Consider the following 17,192-nt stretch of genomic DNA (forward strand, 5'->3'; position numbering starts at 1 on the left):
CCGGAGAGGGGATGTCCGCCATCTCCCTGCGGAACACCCGTTTCCCCGCGGCCGGGACACCCCGCCAGCCCTCCGCCGCCGCGCCGCTCCCAGCGGAGCGGGCGGGCGTGTCTCCCGTGGAAATCCCGGAGCCTCCAGCTCCGCCCCGCGCCTGTCCGTGGGCTGGGGGCGCAGCCCCGGCCGCCGCCCCGCCCCGCCATGCCGCAGCCGTAGGCAGCCCGCGGCCGCTCCCAGCCCTCGGCCTCCGCGGCCTCCGGGCGGCGGGCCCGGCCGTGCCCCTGCCCTGCCCTGCCCGATGGGCGGCCTCCTGAGCGGGGTCAGCTTCAAGGAGCCCACCACGGTGGAGGACTGCGACTCCACCTGGGAGACCGACTCGGAGCCCGAGGCGGCGGAGCCCGCCGGGGAACCGCCGGCGCGGCGGCAGCAGCAGGAGGGGGTGTGCACCGCCGCGGGAGGCGGGGAAGAAGAACCGGCCGACCTGCCCGCCGCGGACCGCCGGCCCCAGGAGCCCCCGCCGCCCCCCTCGCCGCCGCCGGAGGAAGGGGAGCGGGCAGAGGCGGACGCCGCCAGCCCCGAGCAGGTACCGCCGGGGGGGGGGCGGCCGGCCGGCCGGTACTCCGCGACGCTGAGGGCGCCGGGCCGGGCCGGGAGCTCCTGCCGCTGCCCCGCTGCGCTCCCCCGGCGCCGGAGAGCGGGCCGGGCCGAGCCCCCGGGCCGGGCCGGGGCAGCCCCGCTTCCCCTCCCCGCTCTGCGGCACTCGAGGGCCGGGGCCGGCACCCGGGCCCGGGCGGCGGCTGAGGCGGGGCGGCGCGGGGACCTCGCCGTTGCACGGAGCGGCTTCTGAGGGAACCGGCTCCGCGCCTGAGGTGGAAGCGAGGCCGGTTTTTCTGCCCCCCACCCCCCGCCATCGTTACGGTAACCGGCTCTTGGGAGAAAAATGAGGCCTTGAAGTCGTTGTCGGTCCCGCTGCTGCTGCTTCTAGGGAAGGTTCTGCTTTACGTTCAAGGTAGTCTTGAACTCGGCCTCTTAATTAAACGGGTTAAAAAGCTGAATATTGGAGCGTACGTGGCGGCGGGTTGGTGGGTCCGAGGTGAGGAATTTTCGGAGCAAGTTTCTGTCTTTTAGGAACCCTTGAACGTGCCGACCCTAAGGAAATTAAGGGCAGCTTCGTCCCTAGTTTTATTGGAGTTGGAACTGAACGCAGGGTGGACCTGTTAGATGTAGTTTTTTAGCCCGTTAGATGTATTACGTTTGTATTTGGTTCAGAAACCGTGCAAAATTAAATAAGCGTAAGCATTTTTCCCTTTTCTGCTTGACAGACAGTGATACTAATGCCCGACAACAGGGTGTCAAGGGGCGTCACTTGCTCAAGCCAGGCTGTTTTGCCCGTAGGTCAAAGCTGGTCTTGCAAAAGGAAGAATGAAAACAGATGCTCGCTGGTCATTAACGTGCTACTGATAAGCATTGGGATGAGCAATAATAAAGGCAAACGTCCAGTGCAGTCACAGGGAACTTCCCTTTTTAGGCTTGACTTTAACCTATTACATGTGTATTGCAAGGAATAGAACGAATTCTGCCCCCCCCCCCCCCCCATTTGGCCTTTAGTTTTAGTGCAGAGACTTATTTTACGAGACCAAAGAATACAAAACCCTTTGCAGCAGTATGGTTTTAAAGAAATTACAAAGAAGATAAAGTTGTTGGTAGAAAGTTGAAGTCTCTGTACACTAAGGCTTCATTTTCTGTTTTTCTTCAACGCGTGCAGCTTTTTCAAGTGTTCTCTGAAGTCAGTGGGATTATTTCCATTGACCTTGATGGGCTCTGGTTGTTTCGGGTCACAGCTTCTGAACAGCGGGGGGCCAGTACAAGTTATCCTATATATGTATTTTCTCTAAGCAGGTTTTTGCTTTGGGGTTTAGTTGTTCTTCTTACTGGGCTTTAAATTTAAGTTCTGAGAAACAAATAATAGAAAATCGTTCAAGAAGGTGTTAGAACTGCAATTTGGCTTGTCCATGACTATTCATTTTCTTCTACAGGATGCAACGATAGCAATTAAGTCAATGTACGCATGACAAATAGTCTTTGCAAACAGTATGTTTTCCTGTTCAAAATGAGTAGTGTCTCTGCATTTTCGAGTTCAGCTACTTAGCTCGTGCCAGCACTTGCTAGGTTACTTTGAAGTCTTGCATTTGGAAATGACAATCAAGCTGTTGATTTAAATGAAATTCCATCTCGTTGGAAGGACATTTCATAGTCTTGCTTTTGTATTTTATTTTATTTTTTAATTTAGGTTTAAAGTGTGTGGTGTTAAGTGTTCAGCAAGGAGATTTGCAGTGTTTGACCAAACAGTAGGCAAATGCGCGCTCTTGCGTTTGCTTACATTGCTGAAATCCATCATGAAAAATAATTATTTTAATATTACAGAAAGCCGCTGTTTAGTGTGTTTGTGTATGGTTATTACCTACTTTCTGACTGTTTCAGGGTGGTGATGGAACTGACCTGACAGCCAAGCCAAAGAGAAGCTTCTACGCAGCAAGAGATTTATACAAGTACCGACACCAGTATCCAGTAAGAGAATATTCTATGGTTTAAAATTGCGTTTTTAGTAGAAGACAGCACACAACCCAAACATTCCTAAACCTTTGTGGTGCCTGATAAATATGAGAAATGAGAATCAAAAAGCTGATGCAGAGGCCCAACGTATGCCAGGGGGAGAGGAGTGAAACTAGTGCAACGTCTTTTCGTCCCAGGTGTTCGTGCGTGTGTCAGCCTGGGAACAGTGGTAGGAGCCCAGAAATAGGCTTGTGCCTTGACCATCGAAGAGGGTAAATTATAGAGTTTGGACTTCTTATTATTTGTCTCTCAAGTTCCTTGAGACTGAAGTCAAGGTGCTGCTATGCTTGCGGCTCGAACCTCTGCCTTGGTAGGAGAAGGTACGAGCCAGAAGGAACTTGCAAATCCTTAAACTGAGTCTTTAAGTGCATGAGTGAAACTCTGTGGTTCCTAAAACTCTGAAATGTTTTTTGTCCTCGAATTATTCAGAGCACAATATCACTTTCTGGATACTCTTGATAGGTTTTTGTAGGCTGATAATGTCCTATTTGCTTTCTTTTAGCAGAACTTTAAAGATCTTCGATATCAAAATGACTTGTGCAATCTCCGCTTTTACAAAAATAAAATCCCGTTTAAACCTGATGGTGAGTAATCTGTGGCAATAATAGTGATAACAAAAGAATGCTCACTAATAATAGTAACAAAGTGAAACTCTAGTGATAATTGCCGTGCGGACAAATTAAAGGTGTATAGTTATATATTGTACCACTTGAACCTCCTGTCTTGGAGTAGCGTGTTGATAACATGGGAGCAGGTTACGCTTAAACCAGAGTTAGCTTTTGCCCTAGGGAGGTGGTGCTTTTCTCATGCATTTTCAGCATGACGTAGTACAGGGCATTGTTTGTACCGCTATTTTACAGTAGTGGCGTTACCTTTTATTAAACAAAGATAAAGTTGTTCCACTATGCTGCACAAACTCTTGCTGCTTGAATAGGAGTGGCAGGGATCAGGGTGTTGAAAAAGAATGTAACTACCTTATGTGAGATTATTATAACAACAATAATAAAATTATTTCTCAAAGTCCCTAGTGGTTTTGGTAGTGGAGCAGGAACCTCATACGCAGGGTTTTGCACAAGCACAGGACTAGCTGAAAGATGACAAACCCTGCTCTAGAGAGTTTGCAGTCAAAGTATGAGAGACAAGAGGGTAGCAGACAGATGGGGAAGCAGAAGGAGGCAATAAAACACTCTTGGTTAGAATGACAGACAGGAGTCTTGGCACAAAAGAGCTTAGCCATTGGCAAAAAAAAAATTTGCAGGCCGAAAATAAGCTTTTGAGAGTTTTAAAAGAATGAGGAGGAGGTTACTTTGAAGGTGTGTGTAGAAAGATCCTCTCGGCATGAGAGCAGCTTGGGAGGAAATACTGAAGTGCGCATCTGAGTACAGAAGTGAGATGTGGAGGCTGCCATTGAGGCAGGATCCTGTCGGAGGCAGGATCAGTCTCATAGCAACAAATAGGTTCTGGTACGGTAGGAAGGGACAGGTCACAAAAGGCTTTGGAAGTGAAGGCGTATAGTTTTTGTTTAATGTTACAGAAAAGGGCTTCACAATGAAAGAATGCAAAGCAAAAAAAGAGGCCATATAAAAAAGCGGCTGTCTAGAAACATGATCATACCAGCAGCATTCAGGGTAGATGTAAGCATGGCAAGAGGATTTCAAGGTCAGGAAAAGGGATGTTGAGGTGCAAAATGTCAAAGCTCTGACAGGAAGCTGGATGGGCAGGAATGTTATACAGAAGGATGTAAAGATGTACATATAGGAAAGCTGAAGATGAGAGCTGTTTATAGGCAAGATAGTGATAAAATCCTCAGCAAGTGAGAAAACAAGTCAGGTTATGTGAAAGGAAGGTAAGACCTTTGTTTTCATCATCTTGAGCTTTATCTTTATCCATTTATAAGAAGGGTCGGAGGGAGGATCTGGGGAACTACAGGCCTGTCAGCCTGACCTCGGTACCGGGGAAGATTATGGAACGGTTTGTTTTGAAAGCACTCACATGGCAAGTCCAGGATAAGAGGGGGATCAGGCCCAGTCAGCATGGGTTTACGAAAGGCAGGTCCTGCTTGGCCAACCTGATCTCCTTCTATGACCAAGTGACCCGCCTAGTGGATGAGGGAAAGGCTGTCGATGTTATTTTCCTAGACTTCAGCAAGGCCTTTGACACTGTCTCTCATGGCATACTCCTGGAGAAGCTGGCGTCTTGTGGCCTGGATAAGTGCACTATTCACTGGGTGAAAAACTGGCTGGCTGGATGAGCCCAGAGGGTCGTGGTGAATGGGGTGAAATCCAGTTGGCGGCGGGTCACGAGTGGTGTTCCCCAGGGCTCGGTGTTGGGCCCTGTTCTGTTTAATATCTTTATTGATGATTTGGATGAGGGGATTGAGCGCACCCTCAGCAAGTTTGCAGACGACACCAAGTTGGGAGGCAGGGTCGATCTGCTTGAGGGTAGGGAGGCTCTACAGAGAGATCTGGACAGGCTGGATCGATGGGCTGAGGCCAATTGTATGAAGTTTAACAAGGCCAAGTGCTGGGTCCTGCACTTCGGTCACGGCAACCCCACGCAGCGCTGCAGGCTTGGGGAAGAGTGGCTGGAAAGCTGCCCGGCAGAGAAAGACCTGGGGGTGCTGGTCGACAGCCGGCTGAATGTGAGCCAGCAGCGTGCCCAGGTGGCCAAGAAGGCCAACGGCATCCTGGCCTGTATCAGGAACAGTGTGGCCAGCAGGAGCAGGGAGGTGGTTGTTCCCCTGTACTCGGCACTGGTGAGGCCGCACCTCGAGTCCTGTGTTCAGTTTTGGGCCCCTCACTACAGGAAAGACATTGAGCTGCTAGAGCGTGTCCAGAGAAGGGCAACCAAGTTGGTGAGGGGCCTGGAGCACAAGTTTTATGAGGAGCGGCTGAGGGATCTGGGGTTGTTCAGTCTAGAAAAGAGGAGGCTGAGGGGAGACCTTATCGCTCTCTACAACTACCTGAAAGGGGGTTGCAGTGAGGTGGGTGTTGGTCTCTTCTGTCAGGTGTCTGGAGATAGGACAAGAGGAAATGGCCTCAAGTTGAGGCAAGGGAGATTTAGGTTAGATATTAGGAAAAATTTCTTTACTGAGAGGGTTGTCAAACATTGGAATGGGCTGCCCAGGGAAGTGGTTGATTCACCATCCCTGGAGGTATTCAAAAAGCGAGTGGACAGGGTACTCCAGGGCATGGTTTAGGGGGCATGGTTAATGGTTGGACTTGATGATCTTGAAGGTCTTTTCCAACCGAAATGATTCTATGATCTAGATACCCATGGGCAGATCCTGTGGTTTTAGCTTGACGGGAAGAAGAGTTAGACCTGTGAATTACCAGTACAGAGGTAGCAAATTCAGGGGACACTACACAGGGAACAGATACAGAAAGAAAGAGAAGGCCACTGCGGTCCATGTGAACCTGAAACTGAAAGCCAGAAGAGGTTGGGGCGGGGTGGAATCCTTTAAAGTGCAAAATGAAGGAGAAATTCAAGAGGATTAGCCACGAAAAGAGATGGTCACCTAAAATCTATAAAGAATAAAAATTCTCTTAGTATTTTAGGAGAAAACCACAGTAGGTAGTGTCAAAGGTAGCTCATAGGTCATGGAGGCTGAAGTGTCAATGGCTGTGAACTCTGGCTGTGCAGAAGGTTTTATTGAGAATGGGAAAGAGTAGCCACCACCTTGACCTAAGTCTGTAGCTCTGTGAGTGTGTTCGGAGGGAGTCTAAGCTACCATGTTACGGACTGAACTACTGGGGAATGTTATTAAAAAAAGACATTTCTAGTGCAGTACTAGATCTGAAGTTTAATTCCATGACCTACAGATTTAGCTTGTGGTTCTGACTCAGAGCTGGCCTGTCTGTCTCTCTGCCCTGGAATTGAGCAGCAAGTTTTCCACTACTTGAAATGTAGGTTGGATACAGTGCGGTGGTGGCGGGAGGTCCTCTTGCCAAGGTCCTTTTGCAGCCTTGCCTGCACTGGGAACCTGATGTTCTTAGCAGCCCCTTTGACTGGTGGCTTTCTGCATTTCTTGAAGAAAAGTACCAAATGGGTTCCTCTTTGTCACTGAGACCCAAGTGGAAATTTTCATGGGGCGGGGGAGAGGGAGAGATCTCAAATGTATAATAGGGGACTATCTGCGTGGGACTTTGGGCTCTCTAGGCCACTCCTATACTATTTGACTTTGGGAGAGGGCATGCCGCAGTGATAAAACTGTTGTTGGTTTCAGAGTAGAAACAGGCTAACGCTGACCATTCATTCATGGAAAGAGACTGTACAGGTTTTGGAACAAGGAACATCCTTTTATGTACTTTGTGTATTTGTGCAGTGCCTGGAAAAGTGCCCTGGCCCGTGACTGAATTTCATGAGCATGGTCTCAGTGTGAAGAATGATTAATTTCCTTTTGCATGTACTTTGCCCCCTTTTTCTATCACTGTGTCTTTCCAAGAGGAACAGACTGAACTCCACAACTGTTTTGAGACCACTAAAAGCTGAAATTCTCATTTGTTGAGCATGATCTGAGAACCCAAGGTCAAACTCATAGCAATGGTAGCAAGACTCTTGGCCACAGCCAGCTGAGAAAGATTTCCTTATCGTAATGTTATTTGCAGCTGGTGAGATTCCTGGAATGGGAGATTTCTTAGAGTTGAGGCTTTGTTCTACTCAGTTGAGATAGAGAGAGAGATATGCGGAGTTTTGTCATGTTAAAGCAATGACAGGTGATTCACAATGCAATATTGTATGTAAGTGCTTTGTTAATTACCAGTCAGTGTGATAAAGGGATCTAGGACATGAGAACTTTCAGAGAAATATATTTTACAGAGGCTATTGTCACGTACCCTCTGCTGGTAAGTAACTCAGTATAAGTCAGTTGGTTTTATTTATATTGAAATTTGATATATCTCTTATTTTTAATTAAGTTTTAGTAACTATATTAATTTTAAATTAAAATGAATTTATTTATGGCTGTAATAGACCTTATTTCACATAGTATGTGAAAAACAATTAAAGTATGTATTCTATCATTATGTTAACATGGCATGTACTTTATGTAGCTGAATGCTGTTTTTGATGGCTACCTAATAGTTTTCAAATTATTTTTATGCAGGGGTTTATATTGAAGAAGTCCTAAATAAATGGAAAGGAGACTATGAAAAACTGGAACATAACCACACTTACATACAGTGGTCGGTCACTTACTACGTATTTCTGTTTCAAAGCATTAATTTGATTAAGTGTTCATATACTGTGAGCCATAATGTGCTTTTTCTTTTAACAGGCTTTTCCCACTGAGGGAACAAGGTCTGAACTTCTATGCTAAAGAATTAACTACATATGAAATTGAGGTAATACAAATTGAGCTCAATACAAACCATCACATTAATTTTGATACATAACTGCTTTTTGTTCTGTAGAGTTGTTTTACACAATGCAGAAGTACTCGCTTTAGTGCCACTTAGAATTTTGGACGTATTCTTTGTTTATTAGGAATTCAAGAAAACAAAAGAAGCAATTAGAAGATTCCTTTTGGCTTACAAAATGATGTTGGAGTTTTTTGGAATAAAACTAATTGATAAAACTGGAAACGTAGCACGAGCTGCTAACTGGCAAGAAAGATTTCAACATTTGAATGAGTAAGTAATGACATGCACTCCACTCTCTAGAATTGCCATAGAATCTCTTTAGCCTTTTGTTTTCTAGAGAAAGGGAAGATATATTTTCCAAAGATTGCCAGGAAAAAGAGAAAAAGGAATAGCCGATGCCTGGCTTGTGTCTGCATGTGTATGTTCCTCGTTCCCCTTTTTTTGATTGTGCTTCTCGCCCATTACCAGTCTAACTGACATCATTGAATTCCCTGAAAATACAACTTCAGATGGTGCTGAAGAAGATCACAGTTCCAAATTACTCATGCTACTGAACGCGTTTTCACCTGATCCCAAAGTGCTGCTTCTCAGTTGGAAAGGATGCGTGGTTTACCTTTGTATTCACGTTTTGAGAAAAGTCAAATTCTCCACACCTGTATGGAAGCTAAATAACAAGATTTCCCTCCCTCCTCAAAACAAGAAATATTATGTATTTAATAATTTTTAATTGCAGTGCTTAACTGGAGAGGTTAATCATGCATTAAGTCAAACTTTAGCCCAAATTTCGGCAAATCACATCTGTCGCTTTTCATTGGTGTTGTGTGGAGCATAAGTTTGCACTGAATTTTGTCCCATGTGGATTAATTGTATCAAAATCTCTTTTCAAATCTTGTGATCACTTTCCTAATACCTCTGACCTTAGAGCTGAAGATTGTTTTCTTGCAGTATTTTGTTTTCCCCACCCAAATGAAAGCTTGTAGGTAGAATTGCTGATGGGTAATTCTGGGTGAATAATGGGAATAATTTGTTATTAATTTTGCTTAAATATTATATGAGCCAATAGGGATGTGGGCTCAGACTCAGGCCACAGATAAAACAGGGTTTCGGGAAGCCTAGGTGTGACACACTGCACATTTTTACACTGTAATTGCTATATTCTCACTAGTGAGTAGCTACACAGTTTTAAGTCAGGAATTGGGACTGGTTTTACCTAATTTTAGCCATCTAAAATTTAGGCATTTAAGTTTTACTGTTTACTTAGGCGTACTTCATGAGGGAAAGAGTTCTTCATAAACACTTCCAGAACATAGTTCGTTCTATTTATCTTAGATGCTTCTTACGGCAGTGGGACTTGCTCTTCAGAGATGCCTGTTTTTCTCCCAGCACTGACTGTACCAGAAGTCCAGGTAGCTAGTCTAGACTGGAGACCCAGCTTTTAAATAACTTAAGTGCAATGGATCCTGTTCTGTAGCTGTATTGCTGCAATACACTACAAAACCTGTATTTTATGAAGTGACTGGCTTTTCTCCTCAGAAGGAATACATACAGCAGAAGGGATCAAAATCAGTACATGCTTTGATTTTATTTTTTGTCAGCCTGTTGCCTCGGTGCATTTTACAGACACTAATTTTCACTCACAACATCCTAGCAAAGGAGGTGCTAGCAGGCTTCAGCAGCTGTGAGAAATTAAAGTACAGGAAGCCTGAAGTACACACCTGGAGTGATAAAAAGGAGTGAGGAATTGAAGTTCCAGTTCTGTATCTGTAATGTGGGGGGAGGGGGTTCTGATTCAATGGAATTTTTTCACCCTTTTTTTCCAAAGGTCTCAACACAACTACTTGAGAATCACTCGAATTCTGAAAAGCCTTGGCGAGCTTGGATATGAGAGTTTCAAATCTCCCCTGGTAAAATTTATCCTCCATGAAGCTCTTGTGGAAGATACCATTCCTAACATAAAGCAAAGTGCTCTAGAATATTTTGTGTATACTATTAGAGACCGAAGAGAAAGGAGGAAACTCCTGAGATTTGCCCAGCAACACTATACGCCCTCAGAGCATTTTATCTGGGGACCCCCAAGAAAACAGAAGTCGGAGGCAAGCAAAACAAATAAAAAGCCAGCATCTCCGATTTCTATTCACAATAGTTATATTCCTAAGCATAAGAAACCAAAAGAGCCTAAGAATACATCGGCAAGTGGAAGCTCTGCTGGTAAAACAACTGAAGAAAGAAAGGTAGAACTCACAAAAAACGGCGAAGAAAATGACCAGGATGAACAAGAAATGAACTGTGATCCTGTTAGGCAGAATAACAGTGAAAAGAACAGCGATACCGATAGCGGTCAGCTTTCAAAATCAGAAGAAATTCATGATACTTCAGACAGAAAGGAGGACACTTCTCATTCCAAAAAGGATGATGAAAATCTGAACAGTGACTGTGGAAATCACCCAGACACTATAGAGAAAGATTTATGTGACACTGAGAATTCTTCAAATAACACGTCAGCAGAACTACAAGATAACCTTGATAAGGATATGCTTTCAGGGGGGACCACCACGAAAAACAAGGATGAGCTCAAATCATGAGTCTGAGGTTAAAAATCATTATATTTCATATTGAATGAAGCAAATTATTCATTGCTCCTTCATTTTGGGTGAAATTTCCATCTAGTGTAATATAAAGTGTTCATGAGACTATGCTTGTTGTGCATACATCAGATTAGGCTTCTGTTTGGTTAATGAATTTTATTTTTCTTCAACTCAGTTGTTTATCAGCAGTCAACCAGGTGTGGCTCTTTAAAACAATTGTGTATCTTCAAAGCTAAGAAATCCATTATCTTTTCCAGACAGATTGCATAGAAAAGCTTATCTATTTTTTTGCCATTAAATTAATCCAGTATTTAAAAAAAAAAAAAAGTGTAACTTACTAGAAGGCCTTGGAACATCAGAATTTTTAAGTTTCTTTTAATATGCTTTAAGTGTTGATTTCCTTTTATGAAATGACTAGAAATTCTTTCAAGAGCACAGTTTTTTCCCTAGTGGATATTTTTTTAGGAACTATGTTCATGTTTAAAGGCAGTATTTGCACAGCATCTTTTACCTTAGATTAGCATCCTTGTCGGAGACACTTTGTAATGGGTATCAAAATGTCCTGTGCAGCTGGGTATCATTGTACATTGAATTAAAGTTTAACTTAGGATGAAACTGTATCCACAGCTTTTGGGTACAAAGGAAGTTGTGCTTTAGACTTCTTTTAGTCCCTGTTAGGTTCTCTCTTCTCTGGACTCGTTTGTTGCTACTACTAATTTGGGGGGAGGAATATCTCTGATCACTCAGATTTGGTCTCAGTGTGAAAGCTCTCTGATTGATCAGCTGTAACAAAACAACTCCCCCAGCTGGGTTCAGCACCTAGAAAGCCTCCGGACAGCTGAAAAGCAGTGTCTTCACCACAAGGCACTGCTTAATCATCAAAGCCATCAGAGACAATGTCACCAGGCCTGTCCAGCTGGATCTTACCTGAACTTGGAGGTTTCTTGGCCAGTTTTGGGTAAGGTCTGCACAATGCTGAACACCCTCTTGCTGGTCTGGGAGAGAAAGGCCATCCTGATGCTTTCCTTCCAGCTGTCTCTTTCCTCTCTTTGCTCGCTATCAGAGGTCTTTCACAGTTTAATGTTATTTTGATGGCCAGCTGAAATCTGAGGTAGGCCAGTCTGCTGGCCCAGCTGGAGCCCAGCAAGTAGGAATTTCCCAGTTAAGATCTTTCCCAACTTTCTTCACTGAAGGACTGTTTGCTTTCCCTGAGTAGCCTCTTCTGACTTCATGCCATTCAGTCAAACAAGATAGTACCCAGCAAGTTAATTGAATATGAATTAAAAAATAATTCAGGTAGAACTCACACTTTCTACAGTCCTAAAATAGTCTACAACTTCTGTATCTATTTTCTATTTAGAAGTGTATATATTATCTACTGCCTTTAATGTATTTTTGATGAAATGTTATGAGGTAAGTGGCTAACTACAGTTAGCGTGCGTGAGTGCACTATGGGACTTTATTGAAGTCTTATAACTCAAAATGGCAAAGTCTTCAGGGGTTTCAGAGCATAGACAAAATGTCTTGTATTTTTCTGTTTCGCTAATTCCCATCACGGCAGTGCATCATCCATTGCTTTCCCCAGGTAGCACTGTTTCTTGGGATCAAATAGAATGGCAGTTAGAGATCTTGGTACCCATGGACAAAGATCAGGCTCTTTCCATCCTAAAGAGGCAGGGAAGAAGGAAGACATATCCCTCCTCCTCCTGTGCTGACTTGTAAGGAAAGGAATGTATGTATGTGGATTTTTTTAAGGGTAACCCAGATTGCTCGAGGAGGCGTTAAGTCTGTCTGAGCAGAAATGCCCCAGAGAATTCCACTTGCAGCCACTGCCTCTTTAAAGCTGGAATGGTGCTGAGAAGCCTTTCACAATACCCTGGACTTGATCTAGGATCCCCTTGTCCGTGTTTGCCTCTGACCTTCGGAGCAGAAGGGGACAGGAAAAGGCTGAGATAAAATTGGTCCATGTAGTTAAGGACTCATCCTCCCTGTGTGTACGCGCGGGGTCAAACTTTATGTTCTGCCTATGACTTTTTAAATCTTGAGTGCCTAACCATGCCAACTTAATAGCATTGTTTTTACATAGTTATTTCTTGAATGGCATAAGGAAAATTTATACCCTGTGTATGAGGAACATAACTATAAGGTAGGTAGTTATGCGGAGCCTTCAATTTATGGACTTTAGTATTAAGGGTAAACACTTTTAAAAAAACGCATGGTATTCAAGTGAAATAAGGGATGCTGGGGGTGTTATTATATTTATACTGTAATTGGATTGAACATCGATGACCTCAGGAGATCTTTTGTCTACTGAACAAAAAAAAAACCAAAAAAAAAAAGATAAATCTTGCTCTAATTTTAGACCACAAAGCTCTTGGGATGTGCATCCAAAAGATTTCTCTGCAGTACGGTATTCTGTTACTGTGACACAGCTTTCACCTGTACATGCTTGCTGGTTGTCTACTCCTAATTAAGTACTTCATGTACTTTTAATCTGGCAGGGCTGTCTGCATTAAGGGCCCAGTGTATCTGAAAATACAGTCAAGAACTTTGGGACTCATATCCTTATATTAACTTTGCAATTTTTTTTTTTTTTTTTTAAATCCACAACTCAGTATATTTCTATCAATTTTCATAGAAGTGAGAAGAGTAGTGGCATACCAGTTGCCTACAAAGAACTATGGTAAGTGAGGTTTTTTGTGTCAGGTGGGCTCTTGCACTCTGTAATCTTTGTCTTACAGCTTTATCAACAGAATTACTCCCATGGGACACTTCAACTTTAACTAACAAATTCTGCTCTATGTAAAATGTGATGTTTATCTTTCTTTTCCATGGAGGAGTTGTTTCTTCTGATTTTGCAAGTGCTTAAAAGAAGGATTCATTGCAGGGCAATCATGCAGTGTAGCATCCCATTGAGATTTGGGAGGATCAAGTAGGTGCACTGTATGCGTTTCATTACAGGATCATGGCCTTAGCAACCAGAAGCACCCTGTGCTTGAAGTTTCTAAGTATTGGCTTTCAGGTTTACAGGTTTACAGTATATGCTGAAATGATTGTCTTCTCATAAGTGCCAGTACTTAGTTATTTAACCATTACTTCAGAAACCGAGGATGTGCAAAGAAAGTCAGCACATTTGCTCACTGTTAAAACTTAGTTTTGTCTCTCTATTATGCTTAAGTATTCAGGGATTTCTGTGTACTTACTACGATAATGTGTTTTGGCCCAGTGTTTTACTGGAATCTGAGCTATTAATTTATTAATTGAACAGAATCTCCCATACAGGTGTTCTTTCCTAATAAGTATATCTGAGTAGCCTCTGGTACTGGTAAGCAGGAGTAACGTGTATATGCACGTGCCTGTGAATTTGGTTTTACGTATCCTGCGGTGAGGAGATATGCATGCGCAACTTGACAAAATGTTACTGAGTACACACATGCAAGTGAAGGCGATCGTACAAATCATGCAAAAGTGCAGCACTTTAGTTACAGCTCTGTGCCGTACTATCCAGGACGTAACTCTGCCTCGGTACCTGGTTCGGTGTTGGTGTAGAGACTGAAAGCTTGGGTACGTGAGGTGTGCACCGCAGACCGTTCAGATAAGAAGAGCAGATACGCGTGTGCACGTATCTAGGAGCAGAACTGAGCTCTTGGTGTCCATATTGCTCATATTTAAAGGCATGAACCTGAAGGATGCTAAAAGTATTTGCAATAAGCCTTCGAGAGCTGTTCCCTGGCTTGGTCAGCTCCCCAGTTTCCTGCTCTACGATTGCAGCAGTCTGATGTATTAGGTATTTGTATAATCATAGTTAATATTTCATGTAACCTAGTGTAAGCCTCCTTGAATTATTCCAGGATAATTCTAATAATCTGCAGTTGCATATACCTGTATTATAGCCAGAAAGTTTACAGACTTTAGAAGCTTTGTATAATTTTGATGGATGAGCTAATAAGGTAAGTCAAGGGAGATTTACTAGATTCAAATGGAAAATGGGTCTTGTTTGTTTTTAAATAAAATTTATGTATATCTGTTTAACTGAATTATTTTTTTGCACCTTTCTTTTCCTGACAGTTGTGATGCTACTGATCACAAAATATGGTAATATATATATGTTTAAGTGAAAATGTAACTCTTATTACGCCATACTTTTACAGGTAACATACCATGTTGAATTTCCTTGACAAAAGCTGTATTTATGAATAAGAAGCAAGTATGTGAAGTAAGTTTTGCCATTAATAAAAGTGTGACAATATCACACTAATGATGCACATTGCCGTAAGAACTACCAGTGTGGATCAGAACCAAAGATGTTTCTAGCCTTGTATCCGGCTTCCAGCAGTGGCCACCAACAGATGGTGTGAAAAAAAGAACAGCTAAGGTGACCCCATTTTTCTCCAGGAATTTTTCCATTTTTGAGCTCATGGTTTCTTTCAGCCTCCACAGTCTCTCGTGGCTGTGAGTTCCATGTTTTAATTATGTTTTGTGTGGAAAAAGGAATCTCTTGTTTGCCTCAGATCTGTTTATCCAAGAATTGCTAGTGCATTTAAACACAGTTACTAAAAGTACTGTAAGATGAACAGTAATCCACTTCAAGTCAGTTTTTAAAAGCCGTAGGAGATTCTAGTGATAAAATACCTGCTTAGGCAGAAAATGTCCTGTGTTTCTATCCTTAGGCAGAGGATGTCTGCTTAGGAAGAAAACTTGTCCTATGTTGATGACAATATTATCTTGCTTGTCCCTTCTGAATAAATTTTTATACATAAATCCTTTTGTATGAAGTATTAAAAGTCAGATTCCAACTGCAAAACAGATTTTATTTTTTTTCCTATCAGTGTAAAAGCAAGATCAGTCAAAGGCAAAACCTATTCCTAGCCCACATCTGAGTGAGGTACCTCTGGATGTGGAGACACCAGCATCAATGGGTGTAACGTTGTGATCATGTAGAAGACGGAAATACTATCTGGGATTTGCTGAGAACCATACTCCTCATTCCACATTTTGGTAACTTATTTTGATACGAGTCCCCGGTTCCAATTGCAATTGGAGTAACTGCTCAAAAGGTGTTTTTGATGGCCATCGGAGCCTGAAAATGAGGGATGGGTCAAAAAGGCCTAAGCATGAGCAACCCGCCCTCCATTCACATCATGGTCAACACCATAGGTTGACTACTAACAGGTACTTAGATGCAGTTCTCCAAGGGGAATGTAAATTGTGTGTCTCTAATATCTCTGTGCTCTGTATTGCCTATGAACTATTTCTTTTCCTGAAAGCTGTGTTCCTTTTACAGCCCATGTTCTTAAGTATACTTACTTAAGACCGTCGGGGAAAGGAAGAGTTTATTTTAAAGAGTATATTTAATACATGCCATACCTAATGGACTCGTAAAATACAGTTCAAAAGCTATAGAGACCAATTAAATAGAGACCTCTTCTGGCTTTACATTTATCATCACCTTTATTTTCAAAAGCCTTAAGCTGTTTGCGATAAAATAACAAATGTGAGAATTGGCAAATCGTTCTGAAAGAAGTCTCTTCTTAGAAACTCAGCACTTTTTAATTCTACCACGCTTACTAGTCTAGTGGCGTATTCATCAGCGAAAATTTATTGTGAAATATACTGAATGTATTTACTACTGTGGCTAACTATGTGAAAATTATTGTTTTGCAGTAAAAAAGGTTATGGCGTTTATATTTTGGGGATCTGCTGAAGCATGTTTGCTAATCCTTAGTTCCTCTTTTTTCTGTGTTTTAACCTATTCCATAGTTGTTTGCCTTTTATGCGGTTTGAGTTCAGCAACAGATGATTAGGTATAGTTTTGCACTGATAAAATTTGGAAATATTGTAGACTTCATTGTTAAAATGTATTCTAAGAAAAAAGTGCAGTAAAAAAAAAAACAAAACAAAACCCAACAATTTTTACTTGCAAAATGAAACAGCTACATGTCAGTTTTTATGAATGGTCCTGCTCTCTTCTCTGTATTCCTTTGCAGTGTTTAATTACAGAATGCCGTGCATGTTTGGTAGTACCAATACCATATGTATGTGGTAGGAGTGGTAACCAGTTTCTGGATTTGTAATGCACTATAAAGATATATTTTATAATTCTGTAACTGTATGGCAGTGTTATGCCAAAAAATTGTATAAACATAAAAAGCAATAGTTTTTGTTGCTTACTGCTATATTTTAAATCGTTTGTAAAATGAAATACTTGGATTTCCTTTCAGGTAAATATATTTTTAATAACAGCAGCCAAAAACTCAAAACTAATAAAGCTTCTTCATTTAGCAGCATTGTTTTAGCAACATGTACAAATATTGTGTAGCTCTAATAATGTGTAATTGCTGTTCGGCGCTTGTTTGTATAGTCTTCTGTAAATGTATTAACACTTAAAAGTAGGGCATTAAAGGCTCTGGTCTTCCTTTTTTGTTGTCAGTGGCGAAACCACCATGGATAGCAGAGGAACAAGGGAAGGCCCAGAGTGAGCTCGGGTGGTGTGTTTTTGGTTTTGTTTTTTTTTTTAATTTAAGAAAAATATATACTATGAAAACACTGTTAACATTAAAGGGTAAAATATCCGTTATGATGGTGGAGGCAGAAACCCCCTGGAGCAGTGCCAGCAACTGGCTGCTGCTGCTTAAAC

The 17,192-nt window shown here is 42.5% G+C and overlaps 1 protein-coding gene across 4 annotated transcripts; it reads left to right on the forward strand.

Annotated features, from left to right (window-relative positions):
- The first annotated feature begins 167 nt into the window (after positions 1 to 167).
- OGFRL1 (opioid growth factor receptor like 1) lies at positions 168 to 16,973 on the forward strand. Of its 4 annotated transcripts, none has more exons than XR_008234378.1 (8): positions 168 to 580; positions 2,479 to 2,565; positions 3,113 to 3,194; positions 7,715 to 7,793; positions 7,886 to 7,952; positions 8,095 to 8,240; positions 9,793 to 15,007; positions 15,385 to 16,973. XR_008234378.1 is itself a non-coding variant. In XM_052781779.1 (8 exons), the coding sequence occupies exons 1-7, from the start codon at positions 296 to 298 to the stop codon at positions 10,550 to 10,552; spliced, it is 1,506 nt and encodes a 501-aa protein (XP_052637739.1). In that variant the 5' UTR covers positions 168 to 295; the 3' UTR covers positions 10,553 to 10,559; positions 14,707 to 16,973. The 4 variants fall into 4 exon arrangements, 3 of the variants coding, with proteins under 3 accessions (XP_052637739.1, XP_052637737.1, XP_052637740.1); XM_052781779.1 differs by having other exon boundaries at positions 9,793 to 10,559; positions 14,707 to 16,973; XM_052781777.1 differs by having other exon boundaries at positions 9,793 to 16,973.
- The last annotated feature ends 219 nt before the right edge of the window (positions 16,974 to 17,192 follow it).

Source organism: Harpia harpyja, chromosome 3 (genome assembly GCF_026419915.1).
Source record: "Harpia harpyja isolate bHarHar1 chromosome 3, bHarHar1 primary haplotype, whole genome shotgun sequence".
NCBI classification, from domain to species: Eukaryota; Metazoa; Chordata; class Aves; order Accipitriformes; family Accipitridae; genus Harpia; species Harpia harpyja.